The 18,663-nt window shown below is 44.9% G+C and overlaps 2 protein-coding genes across 10 annotated transcripts in view; one reads left to right on the forward strand and one right to left on the reverse strand.

Moving 5' to 3' along the window:
- The window catches only part of ANGEL1 (angel homolog 1), a 130,087-nt gene that overhangs the window by 85,038 nt on the left and 26,386 nt on the right, over positions 1-18,663 (forward strand). The gene's annotated exons all lie outside the window — the stretch shown is intronic.
- LRRC74A (leucine rich repeat containing 74A) overlaps positions 1-18,663 on the reverse strand; it is a 36,682-nt gene that overhangs the window by 12,841 nt on the left and 5,178 nt on the right. For 4 of the 5 annotated variants that reach the window (XM_075926815.1, XM_075926814.1, XM_075926817.1 and 1 more), the window contains exons 3-10: positions 16,589-16,764; positions 14,952-15,059; positions 13,899-13,995; positions 13,445-13,494; positions 12,145-12,226; positions 6,788-6,873; positions 5,043-5,237; positions 4,576-4,671 (exon numbers count right to left, since the gene is read on the reverse strand). In XM_075926815.1, the coding sequence (XP_075782930.1) occupies positions 4,576-4,671; positions 5,043-5,237; positions 6,788-6,873; positions 12,145-12,226; positions 13,445-13,494; positions 13,899-13,995; positions 14,952-15,059; positions 16,589-16,764 (890 nt within the window). The remainder of the gene's footprint in view (positions 1-4,575; positions 4,672-5,042; positions 5,238-6,787; positions 6,874-12,144; positions 12,227-13,444; positions 13,495-13,898; positions 13,996-14,951; positions 15,060-16,588; positions 16,765-18,663) is intronic. The other variant, XM_075926816.1, reaches the window with a different exon arrangement.

Here is an 18,663-nt window from a genome sequence, read left to right on the forward strand (position 1 = left end):
TCAGCACTATTTCTGCATCATGACACAACAGTGTCTAGAGCAGTGGCTCTCAGCCTTTCCAGACTACTGTACTCCTTTCAGGACTCTGATTTGTATTGTGTACCCCCAAGTTTCACCTCACTTAAAAACTACTTGCTTACAAAGTCAGACATCCCCTGGGATGTTAACATGAAGGGGAAAGGAGTCCAGGACAGCTGGCAGTATTTTAAAGAAGCCTTATTGAAGGCACAGAAAGAAACCATCCCGACGCGTAGCAAGAGAGGCAAACCTGGTAGGAGACCGGATTGGCTTACAGGGGAAATCCTTGGTGTACTTAAGCACAAAAAGGAAGCTTACAGAAAGTGGAAACTTGGACAAATGACTAGGGAGGAGTTTAAATGTATAGTTCGAGAATGCCGGGGGGTTATCAGGAAGGCGAAAGCGCAAATGGAGTTGCGACTAGCTAAGGATGTAAAGGATAACAAGAAAGGTTTCTACAGGCATGTCAACAAGAAGAAGGTGATCAGAGAGGGTGTGCAGTCCCTAATGGATGAAGGAGGTAACCTAGTGACAGAGGATGTGGGGAAAGCTGAAGTACTCAATGCTTTCTTTGCCTCTGTATTCACGGACAAGGTCGGCTCCTGGACTTCTGTGCTAAGCGACGCAAGATGGGAAGAAGATGGACAGCCCTTGGTGGGTAAAGAACAGGTTAGGAAATATTTAGAAAAACTAAATGTACACAAATCCATGGGTCCAGACTTAATGCACCCAAGGGTACTGAAGGAGTTGGCAAATGTCATTGAGGAGCCTTTGGCCATTATCTTTGAAAAGTCGTGGAGATCGGGCGAAATCCCGGATGATTGGAAAAAGGCAAATGTAGTGCCCATCTTCAAAAAAGGGAAGAAGGACGATCCAGGGAACTATAGGCCGGTCAGTCTTACCTCGGTTCCTGGAAAAATCATGGAAGGGATCCTAAAGGAATCCATTTTGAGACACTTGAATGAGAGGAAAGTGATCAGGAATAGTCAGCATGGATTCACAAAGGGCAAGTCGTGCTTGACCAATCTGATTAGCTTCTATGATGAGGTAACTGGCTCAGTGGACATGGGAAAGTCAGTGGATGTTATATACCTTGACTTTAGCAAGGCTTTTGATACGGTCTCCCACAATATTCTTGCCAGCAAGTTAAGGGAATGCGGATTGGATAAATGGACGGTAAGATGGATAGAAAGATGGCTAGAAGGCCGGGCCCAGCGGGTAGTGATCAATGGCTCGATGTCAGGATGGCGGTCGGTTTCTAGTGGAGTACCCCAAGGTTCAGTTCTAGGACCGGTTTTGTTCAATATCTTTATTAATGACCTGGATGAGGGGATAGATTGCACCCTCAGCAAGTTTGCAGATGACACTAAGCTAGGGGGAGAGGTAGATACGCTTAAGGGCAGAGATAGGGTCCAGAGTGACTTAGACAAATTGGAGGATTGGGCCACTAGAAATCTCATGAGATTCAACAAAGACAAGTGTAGAGTCCTGCACTTGGGATGGAAGAATCCCAAGCATAGTTACAGGCTGGGGACCAACCAGTTAAGTAGTAGTTCTGCAGAAAAGGACCTGGGGGTTACAGTGGATGAGAAGCTAGATATGAGTCAACAGTGTGCCCTTGTAGCCAAGAAGGCTAATGGCATATTAGGATGCATTAAGAGGAGCATTGCCAGCAGATCCAGAGATGTCATTATTCCCCTTTATTCGGCTTTGGTGAGGCCACATCTGGAGTACTGTGTCCAGTTCTGGGCCCCCCACTACAAAAAGGATGTGGACGCATTGGAGAGGGTCCAGCGGAGGGCAACCAAAATGATTAGGGGTCTGGAGCATATGACCTACGAGGAGAGGCTGAGGGACTTGGGTCTGTTTAGTCTGCAGAAGCGAAGAGTAAGGGGGGACTTGATAGCAGCCTTCAACTTCCTGAAGGGAGGTTCCAAAGAGGATGGAGAGAGGCTGTTCTCAGTAGTGACATATGGCAGAACAAGGAGCAATGGTCTCAAGTTGTGGTGGGAGAGGTCCAGATTGGATATTAGGAAAAACTATTTTACTAGGAGGGTAGTGAAGCATTGGAATGGGTTACCTAGGGAAGTAGTGGAGTCTCCATCCCTAGAGGTGTTTAAGTCTCGGCTTGACAAAACCCTGGCCGGGTTGATTTAGATGGGATTGGTCCTGCCTAGAGCGGAGGGCTGGACTTGACGACCTTCTGAGGTCTCTTCCAGTTCTATGATTCTATGATAAGGGGATGGTTGGATGAAATAACATGATCTTGGTAACTAATTGACCATTCATTATAGGGAACTTTCTGGGTGTCTGGCTGGTGAGTCTTACCCACATGCTCAGGGTTTAGCTGATCGCCATATTTGGGGTCAGGAAGGAATTTTCCTCCAGGGTAGATTGGCAGAGGCCCTGGAGGTTTTTCGCCTTCCTCTGTAGCATTGGGCACAGATCACAGCTGAAGGACTCTCTGCATGTTGGGGCCTTCAAAGTATTTGAAGGCTTCAATATCTGAGACATAGGTGAGAGGATTATTCTAAGAGGGGTGGGCGAGATTCTGTGGCCTGCGCTGTGCAGGGGGTCAGACTAGATGATCATAATGGTCCCTTCTGACCTTAAAGTCTATGAGTCTATGAGACATAAAAATTCAAAAGTGTCACAGTGTACCAATACTGAAAACTGCTTATTTTTTCATAGAGCAGTGTAAACAAGTCATTGTTTGTATGAAACGTCTGCACTGGCTTTGTTTGGGGATGGCAGAGTTTTACATGTACTCCTGGTTGAGAACCACTAATCTAGAGTATCATTGGTGAGATGAAGTTTGCCAACACTGTCTAGTGATTAGATTTACATTTTTCTTGTAATGGTTTTAATGAGATATGGAAAACTATTGTAATTTAAGGTGTTAAGTTCTTTTCTTAGGCAGCATTCTTGGAGAGGAGATATCAGCTAACTCTGGTAAATAAAGAGAAAATATGTGATTTAATTTGGATTTAAGAAACTTAATATTCATTAATTGCTTATCTAAAGTCCTCTCATTGAATGGCTTCTTTTAAGTAACTGGATTTAAATGACTTTGGTTTCATAGGACTTAGTTAAGATTACTCATTGTTGCCCATTTTTGTGTTTATATTATCAAATGATAAGCCAAATAGGAGTCACCTATATTTGAATGAAATTCTTTTGTCCATCTATAAAATGTTTTAGTTACCTGTGATAAACTTAGATGGGACTCATTACTGATTTTGGGAATAATATTCTTTGGTCTTAGTTTACCTAAAGAAGAATAGCTCCACTGGAAGAGGACCTACCTTGAAATAAAAATGCTCTTCACAGAGAGGCATACAGAAGAGATTGTAACTGAAGTAACCACTGTTTATTGCTTGTGTTCTGATTTATTTTTAATTTTTCTCTTTTTTAACAATAAAATACTCATAGTGAGTATTTTGCTTCTCTTTAATTGTGGGGTGTTCTAAGAACTGGCAAAGAACCATAAGTAACTAAAATAGTGAGTATGTAGCACTTTAAAGACTAACAAGATGGTTTATTAGATGATGAGCTTTCGTGGGCCAGACCCACTTCCTCAGATCAAATAGTGGAAGAAAATAATCACAACTATATATACCAAAGGATACAATTAAAAAAATGACACATATGAAAAGGACAAATCACATTTCAGAACAGAAGGAGGATGGGGGGGGGGGAAGGAAGGTAAATGTCTGTGAGCTAATGGTATTAGAGGTGATAATTGGGGAAGCTATCTTTGTAATGGGTAAGGTAGTTGGTGTCTTTGTTGAGCCCGACACGTAGAGTGTCGAATCTTAGCATGAATGACAGTTCAGAGGATTCCCTTTTTAATTGTATCCTTTGGTATATATAGTTGTGACTATTTTCTTCCACTATTTGATCTGAGGAAGTGGGTCTGGCCCACAAAAGCTCATCATCTAATAAACCATCTTGTTAGTCTTTAAAGTGCTACATAGTCCTGTATTTTGTTTCAGCTACACCAGACTAACACGGCTACATTTCTATCACTAAAATAGTGAGCATCATGTCCCTGAATGGGCATTGAAAGAGGCAATGGTTAAGATTGGTCCTACCATTTTTTGGTCTGGCTACAATAATTTAGTAATATTTGGAATAAAAAAGTTACTCCGAAACTTGAAACACCCTTTTCTACACAGCAGTCATCATAGAGCACATACTCTACTACACTGCCCTAGAAGATCATATTGTATCATGGGAAGGGCATTCAGCTTCCCTGGCAAACTCATGTTTTGTTCTCTCTTCTGCAACTGCAGTCAAAATGGCCAATTACGGCTAACCGTGATGGTGATAGGGTAACTATCTACCAGGAATTCGAATGACACTTCACAACTTCCACTTATGCCACTGAAGAGCTATTAAATAATAACTTTTTGTCATTAGTGGCTGCAGCAGAACTGATACCGGTAGTCTCAAGGACAGACCTCAAAAAGTTTTGAAAGAGTCTAAAATTCAGGCAGCTCCAAAAGGTTCTAAAGTATATATTTTGGGACTCTACCAGCCCTAACATCATCTTACTGAGATGTTGAGCTCTTCCATCTTGGATTTTGGATTCTTCCTGAGGGATGTGACAAGTGCAATGGCACCCTCTACAGTTAAGGGATTCTGAGTCATCTGTGATGAAAGATAAATGGAAACAGATTAGGAGGAGAATTTTACTTCCTGGCAATGAGCATGGGTGTATCTCTCGTCCCTCCCCGCCTCCGGTCTAGACTTTAGGGTAGTCATGGCCCTTTCAACAAATTTATTTTCATTATCTGTCATCTTGTCATCTTCCCATTAAACTCTGCAAAGCCAACTGCAGGAATACATTCTGGTTACTTCTTTCTTCTCCTCCTTTGCCTGCCTGTCACTTAGCACAAAACCAATTGCTTTCCACTTAATCTTAGGCAGATCAGATCAGAGTTTTCTTTACCCCTCCCCCTGTCTTCTTTCTCCGCCGCTCACGGTTTTCCATTCTAGCCCAATTCTGGCTCCATCTTTACCTTCAGGATTTTGAGATTTCCATTTTCCTCTAGCCCCTTTGCCAGCTTTCCTGCCCCTTCATTGTTGATATGATTGCTGCTGATATCCAGTAGGACCAGAGTGTTGTTCTGTTTCAGAGCTTCTCCTAGGGCCACAGCCCCCTCATTCCCAAAACCATTCCATGAGAGGTCAAGTATCTTCAGTGTTCCATTGGCCTCCAGAGAGAGAGAGAGAGAGAGAGAAGAGAGATCACCACTGGCATCACAGCCATTACAAATCCAGATGATACTTCAATCTATTCCTCCTTTCATGATTGAGGCAGTGTGTCTGCCTGTGTCTTCACTGTTGTCTTTGCCAGATAGAATTCTACCCACATCAGCGGTCTCACAGCAGTACCTAGCTGGAGCTTCCATACTGTGAGTTTCTTTACAGATGTGACCTAAGAGAGCCAGTCCAGAGCAAAGTGATGCCGAACTCTCCCCAGCAGTGCTAACTGGGACTGCAGCAATGTGAGCTAACCAGTGCCAACCCACTGATGTGAACTTTCTCCTAGCACTGTTAGTGTTCTCTAAGGGCACGTTTACACTTCAGGGCAAAAGTCAAATTAAGATATGTAACTTCAGCTACGTCAATTGCATAGCTGAAGTTGAAATAGCTTAACTCAGCTTTTAGAGCTGTCTACACAACAGGAAGTCAAGGGAAGAACACTATTCCTTTGACTTCCCTTACCCCTTGTGAAATGAGGGTTACAGGACTCAGAGTAAGAAGTCCCCCATATTGATATTATTTTGAAATAATGGCTTGCTGTGTAGACATGCACTGTGTTATTTCAAAATAACATCAATTATTCAAAAATAACGCTGCTGGGGAGATGTAACCTAGGACTACATTTGTGAGAGCTACCAAATCCAGCCCAAATCACAGTGATGTGAGCTTTTTCTCTGCACTGCCCTATTATTACCAGCTGACACTCCCTACTATGAAAATAGGTGATTATGAAAAGCCAAGCAACACTCATGAAATAGTGCATTTGAGAGAGAGGTGCTGTGCCTGAACACTCATTCATGAATCGTGTTAGTCGCTACTTCAGTGGTGGGCAACCTGGACACTGCTCATCAAGGTAAGCCCCTGGTAGGATGCCAGACAAGTTGTTTTACCTTGTGTCCGCAGGTATAGCAACTCCAGCTCCCATTGGCCACTGTTCACTGTTCCTGGCCAATGGTAGCTGCTGGCAGCAGTATCCATGGATGCAAGATGAACAATTTGTCTGGCAGCTTGCCAGCGGCTTCCCCTGATGAGCCAAGGGCCACAGGTTTCCCACCACTGCATTATGTCATATCAGCCAGACTTTGGCTCAGTGGTGGGAGATGTTCAAGAGTGTGGGTAAGGAGGGGAATCTGTGCCTTTCCCCAGAGAAGAGGGATCTCTGAAGCAGATTAATCTAAAATGAACTGAAGCTTGAGAGGTAAGAAGCTTAGATGAAGGGTCACTAAGAGTATGTGTCATGGGAGAAGACCCCTTTGTCAGAGGAGGACATGAATGGGAGTATCTGTTTTTTCTCTCTTCCTTGGCTTTAAGTGTTGCCTAAAGTTGCCCGTTGGTAAAATTAGAGGGGTGTAGGTTATTGGCAAACACAGGAATGGCAAGTGGTGATATAAAATCAATGTTAGCAGAGCAAGAGCAAGCCAGTGCTTCATACAGAGTATGCTAACCTCCCAAGGTCAGCTAACAGTCATAGTCAGACTTATTCCAGAGGGATGCTTACCCTGAGACCTGCACCCAATGCCACAGCCCCCTTCAGCCGCAAGTGGTTCCAGCTCAGGTTCAGAAATTCCAGTATTTCATTGTTGGCTGAGGAAGAGGAAAAGAGATGTTAGTGAAGAAGAGGGAGAATGAACAGAAATGCATTTTAAAAGGCACAAGAGGTTCATGTTATTGAAGGAGTAGGGAGACATGAGGTAATCCCAGGCATATACCATAAAATACATGCTACAAATGAACACATATAAATATGTCACTGGATCAATGAGCAGTGATCATCCAGCAGGGGTTGATTTATAGTGTCTAGTATAGACAAGATAAATCAACTGCTGAGCTCTCTCTAATTGACTTCACCAGTAATCCACCAGAAAGAGAAGCACATGGGGAGTTGATAGGAGAGCATACGCTGTTGCCACACCTCAGTGAAGATACCACAATAAGAACAAGGCCATCCCTGCCAATATGCAAAATTTGCAGCTGTGTAGGATGCCACAAAATTTGGGGCACCAAATTGCCCCAAATTTCATGGTGCTATAGACATCTGAGTGCTGCAGTATGCAGTGTTGCAAACTCCAACAGCAAGCCCCATTGCCTGGCTGGCTCCCCAATGGGATGCACCCAGGAGAGCCTTCTTTAGTGGGGTGCAGTGCCTAGGACAACATCTCCTTCTTTGCCCTGCCCCCCCACTCTGCCCCTATGTCACCCTGTCCCCTCCAACCATGCTCCACCCCACCCTGATTTGTCCTGCCTTCTGCCGCAAGCCCTCTTCCCCCAAGTGACACATCCTGGGGAATTAGTGGGGGCCCTGGCACTGGCAGCAGGGGAGCGGACAAACTTTCCAGGCCTCTGGGCAAAGTGGAAAAACCGGTTTTCCCAAAAGGGTTGGAACCTAGGGTGGAAGGGGCAAGGCTGGGGGCAGCCAGCCTTCAGCGCCATCTGAAATGGGCCATGCTCTAGCTGCTGCCTCTGCTGCAGCAGTGGCAGTGACTGCCAGGAGGCCGAGGCCCTTTTGAATCGCCGGGCCCTTTTGAATCACCCTTTTGAATCACTGGGAACCATTCACTGGCAGTAGCAGGAAGCAGAGCAACCTGGCCCCAGCCTGCTCTACTCCACAGGCTCCTAGCCATGTCACTCCACTTCCCACTGCCGGTGAGTGCAGGGGGCAGTTATACCTCTTCCCTGAGCATTGCATCTGGGAGCCAGGGGAGGGGAGCAGGCTGTGGCCAGGTGCTGGTGAGTGCAGGGGTGGCCCTGACACCTGCTGCTGCAGTCTCCCTGCTCTACTCCTGCCCCCCACAGTTCTGCGCCTGTCCTCCACAGCTCTTGACCATGCAGCCCACAGGTACTGAGCGCAGCCCTCCCACAGGGGCCCCCTCCCTGCTGAGTGCAGCCCACCATAGGAGAGCTGCATAGGGTACCAGAACTGCTAGGGACAGCTCTGGGTAAGTAGACTGAATATGTCAACTTCAGCTATGTTATTCACGTAGCTGAAGTTGCATAACTTAGATCAATCCCTTGCAGTGGTATAGATCAATCCATAGATAAATAATATAGCTAGGCATTCATGGTAAGTATGCTCTCAGACAGACCCACACAGTTTCTCTCTCACTCACCCATCCAAGCACCCACACACACACACTTGCAGTTACTACAAACAGCGCTGCATAGACCCATGAACACATATGTACACATGCAACTATACAAATGACCCTCCATTTCCCAACCTCCGAAGACACTAGACACAGACTGCAGATACAGAACATGGACACTATTAGGAATCTTAAATGAATAATAATACATCTTGTTTTAGAGAAACAATATGCAGCTGCTATTCTCAAGGTTGATTCCACACTCTCCACTATTGCTGCCATCCCTACTAATAACAACTCCTCCACTGATACATGATAGTGATACCAGTGGCCCTTCCTCCAGTGAGAATCTGATAGCGGCTGAGCACCAAATACTCCTCTGGTAAGGCATATGTGACAGCCCGACAACTTCCTGCAATGTCATGAATGAACTCTATTGATTTAAATGAAATATTATAAATTAGGCTCAATATCTTTGCAGTCCATTGTGTTAAATATGCAGTTGTGTATATGTTAGTGAGGAATTGTCTGTAGCTTCTCTAATAAACTGACTAATGCTCCTGCTGGAAGGGATTAGGACTTTCAAAGGGCTTTTTGGAATAATATGGGTAGAGTGGATTTCCCAGGAAGCATCTGGGGTTAAGGAGAATGCAAATGATCTACTGGGAAACCATCCTTTTGATCTCTGTTTGGGGAGGAAAACCCATTTCTACTAAATACCTGCTCCTGGAAATTTCAGCTGCAAGACCCCTGAATTGTAGAAAGGATGGACTAAGCATGTTATGAGTGTGCATGTTCTGATCTAAACCTGTGATGAATTTGAAACCACAAGGAAATCACTGGTTGGGATTGAAGAACTGCTAGAGCACATGTAAGGGTTGGGCATTGGTGCAGAAAGCAGGAGCATGGGGGGGTGCTATGGCACCCACAGGTTTTCCACCCAGCTTCTATGCCCAGGGGCTGTCCCCACTACTGGCTCCATCACTTCCCTGCCCCAGCTTCTGGCCAGCCCTGACACCTCCCCGGTCCTGCAGCCCACCATCCCCGGGATCTGGGCCACCAGTCTGGAGGCTACACTGTTGTTCTGGGTCCCGCCACTGGACCAGGGCTCTGCAACCACCTCCAGTTGCAGCTAAGTCACCATCTCCTGTGGATTGGATGGACCAGACACCATTGCAGCAAATGGAATCTGGTCCATCTGGTTCAGGAGAGTCAGCAACATTTGTGGGCAGAACAGATTTGGGGGGATGGAGCTCAGCACACTCACCCTAAAATCTGTTCAGGCTCCACTGTGGTTGGGGTGATCTGTGATAAAATTATTAACATGCATATGCAGGTTCTTTTATTGTTTTTAACATGTTTTCTTAGTAATGCTTTGACCTTAAGAATCAAATAGGTTTGCTCAGAAAGAACTATGTGGTAACTTAGTTGTGAGCAGTCACACCCTTAACCATCTCTGAAGAGAAAGCAAGCAAGTGTGCTTGGACAGCCTGGCTCTGCCTGGAGTAGCTCAGTCAGAATGGTGAGAAGAAGGAAAGGCAACAGCTGGGGAGCTGGAAGCCTGAGAGAGGGAGCCTTTATTGGACCCGAGGGGAAATACAGGTGCAGTTGACCTAAACTGTGACAGTGTGGCTACGTCTATGCTGCACCTCTCTTGCGCAAAAGCCTATGCAAATGAAACGCGGATTAGCAGGGCTCGCCAAGCGATGGCGAGCCCCGCTCACCAGCCGCGCGGTCCGGCATGCTACACATGCTCAGACAGTGCTGCGCATGCACTGACTGCGCTGCGCAGCTGTGCCGGTTTGTAATCTACTCGCCACAGGTGAGTAGATTACACTAATTGTCGAGCCCTGCAGTTTAGTATATTGCCACGGTTCATTTGCATAATTAATTAGGGGCCATTTTTGCACAAGAGGCTTTTGCGCAAAAAGGAGCTGTGTGGACGGCTCGTTTTGGCGCAAAAACCTCCTCTTGCACAAGAGCTGTTCTTCCTGAAAAAATGAGGAAGAACGGCTCTTGCACAAAAGGGGTTTTTTGCGCAAAAAGGAACCATCTGCACAGCTCCTTTTTGCGCAAAAGCCTCTTGTGCAAAAATGGCCCCTAATTAATTATGCAAAGGAAGCACAGCAATATGCTAATCCATGCTTCATTTGCATAGGCTTTTGCGCAAGAGAGGTGCAGTGTAGATGTAGCCTGTGCAGTGGAGTTCTCTGAGCTGGTAGCTGGTCTGTGAGGCCCAAGGGTGCTCTGTACAAAGGGAGAGCTTGAAATAGCCTATCCTGCAGATACTTCTTGGAGCAGGGCAGCCCCTGTGAAATTTTGAGGGCTATCAATCAACAAAGGGTTGATGCAGATCCATGAACAACAAGAGCTGATTTGCAGCAGGTGAATCCTGCCTCTGTTTTAACTCTAGTCAGAGTCTCCTTATTCCCTAGAGCATTTGAAGGGCGGAGGAGAATACAGTATGTTGGTGATGCAGAGTATGTCTCCACATGAAGCTGGAGGTTAATTTTCAGCTTAAGGAGGCAGTAGAACAGTTTCTTTGGCTTATATAAAGAGCATAACACGCTGGAGGGTTAGGGAAGGGAGACGATTAATATAGTGGACACTCATTTTCTAAGCAGATGGGTGGGACAGTCCCTCCCACACACACAAAAAAGCAAGACTCACTCTGCCTGCAGGTGATTAGCAAGCAGATAGAAATCTAAGCCTTTGTGCCATATGTATGCAGCTGTATGCAAGCCTTTGCCAGTCCAGCTGCACAGCATGGCACATAGTGGCAATTTTACTCAAAGTAGGGATGGATATGAATTCATCAGTGCAGCATGTGAATCCATTAGTGAGAGAGGAGGCCTATTACTGTGCTGGAAAATGACCTCTGACTGGGGTGAGAGGCTGGCTGCCAACATGTTCCTATCTGATTTTATGACAATTCCCAGGGATAGCAGTTTGGATCCCAGCAGCTGGCATGTTCATCCCATTTTTTTAAAAATCTATTAAAAATTGTTTTGCAAATATCTCTTCATTTTGTGCTTCAGTGGAGCTGGAAGAAATTGAATCTATCATGGCATGGGTTGGTCTAAACAGTAAATCCATGATGGTAGAAACCCTGAATCAGGGAAATGAAAGTGTTATTTTGACTAATGAAAGGATTTCAGTAGCACTGTGTGATTATAGTGCATACATCTGCTGCCAAGGGGCCACTGTGATAGGTGGGCCAGAAATGTTAAGAGAGAGATTTGTAAAGGTCTTTTCTGGGACTCTATTAGCAAGTGAGATTTGGGTTTTGGCAGACTGAGAAGTCTCAGCTCACGGGAGGCAGGTAATGTAGGCAAGGGAAGGAATGGCCTTCTCAAAACTGCCTACACTCCATGACCTTTGCAGAAGGCTGGCACTGCAGAGCAGGCTAGGGGTGGATGGGGCTTGGCCCCAACAGGGGAAGAAAGTGTGCTGAAGGGGCAGGGCTAGAGCTTGCCTTCCCCTAGCTGGGCCTTTACCTGCTGCCCATATTTCAGCCTCAAGAAAGATGAGAGAGTCACCTAAAATGACATGGAATTAAGGGTGAGTTGTTGGCCCAGGCAGAAGGGTTAAAGAAAGCCCTGGCTCCTAGTCCTTTACAACAGCCATCAGGCCCCACAACTTTCTTGCTGTAAAATGTGAGAAGAGTGGTGGATTCACTCCTCAATCAGGATTGGGCCCCAGAGGTCTTTAAGGGAAAAGGTGCCTGTACTGGCTGTCCAGCTGGTTCCATGGAAGTAATGAGTGGAGTTACCCAACAGCTGTCCTAGATGCTCTCCTCCCTTCTCAGAGAACTCATTGTGGCTGAGGTCCAGCTCTTTCACTCGGTAATTGCCCTATGGAGAGAAATTGTGCAGAGAGATTCAGATCTTGCACCCAGCTGCAGCCAGCTGCCATTCCAAGATCCCAGAAGAGAATGAAACAAAGGCTGTCAGATAGATTAGTGCACAGCAGTTTGTCAGGATGGAGATAGGGAATTGTGATTCCCAGAACAAAGCAAGTTTATCAGTCTTTTAACACTGTATTTTTTCCTCAGGAAATGGCAAAGTACAGACAAATGCTGTCCCAAAATCACTCTCACAGCTCTGTTCATGGACTTAGTCCCAGGCCTGCCTATAAGGGGGTCAACAGGGGCAGTTGCCCCAGGGCTGGGCAATTTAAAAGGGCCCGGGCTCCCAGCAGTTGCTGCCACTACCACAGCACGGTTTATCTATGACTTTTACTAATAATAACTCCAACTAAATCTTAGGTGCTGAGGGTGGATGGGTACTCTCACAGACCCTCGGGGGAAGCTCTAGGATGTGCCCCCCTGGAGGGGCATAAAGAAATTCCAGGGGGGGCACGAGGTGACCCAGCCCACCTTCGCCCTCCCAAGTTTTGCTGCTATATTTGTTTTTTGGCCCCGGTCAGTTCCTTTTATTTATTTTTTTTGCTCAAGTTTTGCTGCTATTTTGGGGAGGGAGGCATGACGGTTTCTCAAAAATCAAAAAGGGGGCGTGATGCCGAAAAGTTTGGGAACCACTGCTCTAAGGAATGCTGTTGTGTCCGAGGCCCCACTGCTGGGGAGGGGTTGGCCTGGGGTCATTATTGCTGGAGGGAACCTTGGGTCCCTTACAATTGCTACTCTTTTTTTGGAGGGGGGAGGGTGGCCCTCAGCATCACCACTGCTCTGGGTGGAGTACAGCACCTTGGGGCCCCACCACCTCTTCTGTTGGGGGAGGAGACCTGAGATGCCATCACCACTGCTTCTTCAGGAAGGGGTAATTCAGGGCCCTACCACTACTCTTGAAGGGATGGCCTACAGCACTACTGCTGCTCCCAGACAGCTGCTCCATGGCAGAACCCAACTACTCGGACAGCCCTGCGCTAGCTGATGGAGAAGTCATAGAAGTCTAGAAAGTCAGAGAATCCATGACTTCAGTGACCTCCATGAAAGACTCACAGCTTTATCCTTAATACATATCAGAATGACTAAGAATGGCTCTGTGCAGAAACCTGCTCCCTGCTAGGTCCACTCTCCTATCCACCTCCTCCCTGCCTGGCATGTTACTCACCAGTAGTGCCTCAGCGAAGAATTGTGCAGTTTCCTCCCTAAAGTTGTTTCCTGCAGAGGGGAAGTGTGTATTAACAGAGTCCAAAGGCCTTCTTTGTGACATTACACTGTGTCTGGGAGAATCTCTTGGGCTGGCTGGAATGTCATTCCATAAGATGAAGAACAAATAGAGTTAAAGGTTACTTCCCCACTTTCTCTTCCTTTAATCTCCTTAGTAGTTTTGTCTTAGAATGCACAGAGTGCTCAGACATTGCCTCGCTGAGGGTCATACTTAATTGCTCAGAGGTGGCTATATCTTGGTATATAAGTATAAATCAAGACTTCAGTGCAGTTACTAGCAATTTACATGGGAGCAGAATCTGACCCATAGTCTATAAAGATGAGAAGAGCTATAGAAGTGTAAAATGTTATCACATCATACTCCTCCCCCTCTTTCCCAGAATGCATGGACCCACCTGAGAGCTGAACAGCCCGGAGACTAGAAATATTGTCCAGGAATATCCTGGAGATGGCTTCTGCTCCTTCTGTGTCTAGGTGGTTATTGGAAATGTTCTGAAAGGGAAGTATCAAGCATATGAAAGGAACCTCCCTCCAGCATGGAGCTGCTTTCAGTGTTGTTTGTGGCTGAATGTGAAAGAAAGGCCAAGAGAATACAAGACCAGCAGGATAGAGGCACTGGTCAGGCAGGGACACTCCTAGACAGTAATTAAAACCAGAGGTTTCCTTCTTTTTTATGCTTGTATGTGCAACCCCAGCTCCTTCAAAGTAGGGGCAAAATTCCAGAGCCAACAACTTCACTGAGGTCTTGGTCTTCAAGGAACCAGCAATTACTGTACTATGTCAAGAGATCTTCTTTGACTCAACACAAAGCCGAAGGCATTACAAAATCCATTCCCTATGCCCCCAGTTTTGGATACAGGAAACATTACTCGGGACATATATAAAAAGTATTTTTTTATTCATCTCTTAATCTGTTCAGAAGGATTTCCACATACCATGTCAGAGCATGAAGTCTCCAACACAGACCATTTTCTCCATTGGCTAACCATACTAAAGAAGGATTTGTTTATGAGAAGGAAGATAATCATTTTGTTGGTTTTGGTAAATTAAATAACTTCTTACTTCTGGGGACTATCATGCTCTCAGTATTTTGCTTTTCAGCAGCTTATACTTTTTAAAGTAGAGGGGCACAAAAATTATGATATTCAGAATGTGAAATTTTTTGTGGAGGGACAGTAAGACCCTGGAAACCAATTAATTGATTTTTGTGAAATTCAAAATTTCCTCAGATAGTTTGTGCAGAAAATTGAAGGCAGATACTCTGCATTTTCAACATAAAACAATGGTATGATTTGATATAGCAGATGGTAGGGATATGAGACCTGAAAAATCTGTGGCCTGACCCAGTAAGGAAAGTTACTGGATGAGATGCCCAATGTGGGAGCTTGAATGTCACGTCCTATGCTGCCATGTTCCAGTGTGTTAGAACTAAGAAGAAAATTGGATACCAGCTCTTGAATGTAGCAGTTCTCTCGCAGCATCTGCACCAGACACATGACTCCTTCAGCCAGAATCCAGTTGTCTTCCAGCTCCAGATGAATAATAGTGGTGTTGGACTAAAACAGCTCAAACAAGACAGAGAAAGACAAAGAATTGCTGGAAAGTTAGTGAAATGGGAAATGTCCAAGGTGTAATTTAACAGCCCCTGTGTACCTTCCATATAAGGCAGTGCGGGAACTATGTCTAACATAACTATGGTCAGTGAAAAAGGGCCTAATGGTGTTTGGACATGAAAGAGACATGGTTAAGTGATGTAGCTTCCAAGTGACTAATGCTCTGAATTGCTATTATGGGAGAACCAGGTCCAATTCCCAGTCTCAATCTTAAGCTCTTTGGGCCTACTGAGTGGTTAGCAGAAAGCCACGGTTGGGGTACCAAATTTGTTCTCTAAGGGTGTGTCTAGACTATTGAGTTTTGTCGACAAAAGTGGACTTTTGTCGACAAAACTATACCAGCGTCTACACTACCGCTGAGTTCTGTCGACATAACGTCGACAGAACTCAGCAGTTTTGTCGACGCTGGTATACTTCATTTTACGAGGCATAACACCTTCTGTCGACAGAGTTCTGTCGACAGAAGGTGTTATTGCCTGTAGGGTTGCGTCCAGACTACGGGGTTCTATCGACAAAGCAGCTTGCTTTGTCGACAGAACTCAATGTGTCTGGACGCTCTTTGTCGACGGAAGTTTTGTCGACAGTATCTGTCAACAAAACTTCCGTTGACAAAACGCGGTAGTCTAGACGTACCCTTATTCTCTGGGCCCAGTGGGACCTGTAGAACCCTTCTACCGTCAGCAAAGAGGTTCCTTTTTTTTTCAGTTGGAAGGTTAATGGCTGCAACAGCTTTGATAAATTAAATTGATAAATTAAATAGTAATAAGTCATCATGGCCAGCTGGTATACACCCAAAAGTTCTGAGGGAACTCTGGGTATGTCTACACTTGCACCCTCTTTTGAGAGAGGGATGCAAATGAAGACATTCGAAATCGCAAATGAAGCCAGGATTTAAATATCCTGTGCTTCATTTGCATAATTGCATTATGGCGCTATTTTGAAATAACAAACGCTGTTAAGACGCGGTTATTTTGAGAGAAAACCCTTCTCTCAAAATAATCCTTATTCCTCATACAATGAGGTTTACCAGTTATTTCGAGAGAAGGGATTTTGCTCAAAATAACCATGTCTTAACAGCGTCCGTTATTTCGAAATAGTGCTATTTCAAAATAGCTCCATAATGTGATTTTGCAGATGAAGTGCAGGATATTTAAATCCCAGCTTCATTTGTAATTTCGAATGTCTTCATTTGCATCCCTCTCTCGAAAGAGGGTGCAAGTGTAGACATACCCTCAGATATGAAATTACAGAACTACTGACTGTGATATGTAACCAATCATTTAAATCAGGTTCTGTACCAAATGACTGGATGATAGCTAATGTGACACCAAGTTTTTTAAAAAGGCTCCAGATGTGATCTCAGCAATTATAGGCCAATAAGCCTAACTTCAGTAGTAGGTAAACTGGTTGAAACTATAGTAAAGAACAGAATGATCAGAAACCACTAGCTTCATCCTTAACCATGTACTCACCACTAGTGCAATGGCAATGGCTTTGGCACCCTTGGGTCCTAGACCATGATGGTTCAGGTTCATGTAAGGCTCCTCCATGTTCCTAATGAAGTAAGACACAGGCACCACCCCTACAAGTTTGCAAGCCTCCAGATATAGCTCCTCACCCTTCGTGGTTGCAAAGGACCTCTCATTATCTACAGAAACAAAGGGGGCGTGTGAGCAATATACTGAGTGTCCCATCTCTCTGCCCCCTCCTTGCAGCTATTTCTTCACCTTCAGAAGGAACTGGTTGTTTCCTTACTGGGGTGCATAGGTTACCTGAGGAGGAAGGACTAGAAGATATGAACCTAACCTAACAACCACTCAGAAAAGTCAAATTAATAAGAATCTCTATACATTTCTCCCTTTTGCTCAGTCCTACTCCTGTAGTTTGATGGAAGGAGATATTAGGATCATGTGGGAAGTTCTCTTCCCCTCAACTGTGAAGATGGGCAAGACTGGGACAGCCCAAAAGTTGCCACGCATGTAGAGCTTTTTGTGTTCATGAGAACTCACTCCACACCTTTTCAGATTCATGAGTCATTTTCAACTTTTCAGTCAATAGGCCATGGGCAGGGCTTTTTGTGACTGGTCTGTGTCTAATTTTGCCTTCTTGAGCTAAGCTGAGAGCAAATGGAATTCCACAGAATAAGAAAAAAGCCTCTGTTCTTAAAGACATCTGCTTTCTGGGAAAATTTATGCTGTACCTATTTCTTCTATGTTCCAGTGTGAAAAACATGCATTGGTTTCTCATATTTAATTTCAGAAACCTGGAGCATGACTGAATCATTCTGGGTCTAAATGAACACTTCTGACATCAAACAAGGAAGCCCTATTTTATTTATCTTAGCTGAAACCTGGCCGATGATGCCAGAAGAAAGCTAGTCAGCAGGAATGTCAAACTCGAAGCCTACCAAGGGCCACACAAACAAAAACTGATAGCTTTCAGGGCCACCTAGGATTCCCAGATGGTTTGTCGAGCAAAAAAATCCCAACCAAACAAACAAAAAAAGGCAGAAGGCACCAATACTGGTCACAAGGCAACTATAGAACCACCAAAGAAAATGTACTTTGTCAGAAAGTCATAGTTATTTATTATTATAGATTATGTTTTAGGTATATTTTATAATATTACAGTAATTTGATGTGTAAAATTATTTGCTCATAATAAATAATTTTAAAATTAATGTTACATAATTTTGTATTTAAATATAAATTTAAGGTACTTTTAAATATTGTATATGACACATAACTTGTTTTGTTGAAATAAAAACAAATATAGACCATGGTTAATCAAATAGTACAGGCTTCTGTGAAAATTTCAGATACTTTGTAAGTTTGAGATTTTGCATAAAGATATAATTATTCATGCAATTGCAAAAAATTGACATATTTATTGATATACAATTAATATACATTTTGTGATTTTATTTGGGAATAAATAAATAAAAAACAAAATATTAACAAAGTAACCCCTTCCTCTCCCCCAAAGTCAGGCACTCCCATACCCCCATTCTAACCCAATCCTCCTCCACTCCCCCAAAGCCAGCCCCCCCCAACCTAATGCCTCCTCCTTCCCCCAGAGCCAGGCACTCCCAGCCCCTCCCCACCTAATGCCTCTCCCCTGCCCCAGAGCCAGGCACTCCCAGCCCCCCTCACATAATGCCTCCCCCCTTCCCCAGAGCCAGGCTCTCCCAGACCCCTCAACCTAATACCTGGGTCCCATAGTCGATGTTGCTGCCTGAGGCGCTGGGGTGGCATGAGCACAGTGGCCAGCTGTGAGCGCCTGCTGGAGCGCTCACTGCAGAGCGCCCAGCTGGCTGTGAGTGTGTGCGCAGAGCAGCTCAGCCGGCCTGTAAGCAGGCACTCGGCCACGTGTTCCGAGCGGCCAGCGGGCCGCACTTCATTCTTTTATAAAAATGTTCTGGGGGCCGCAAAAAATTTAGATCAAGCCACATGCGGCCCTCCAAATGCCAGTTTGACATGCCTGGCCTATAGCATTTTGGCTTGCAAATGACAGAAAGAATGACTGACACAGCTGAAGTAGAATAGAC

The sequence above is a fragment of the Pelodiscus sinensis genome, chromosome 4, assembly GCF_049634645.1.
Source record: "Pelodiscus sinensis isolate JC-2024 chromosome 4, ASM4963464v1, whole genome shotgun sequence".
Lineage (NCBI taxonomy): Eukaryota > Metazoa > Chordata > Testudines > Trionychidae > Pelodiscus > Pelodiscus sinensis.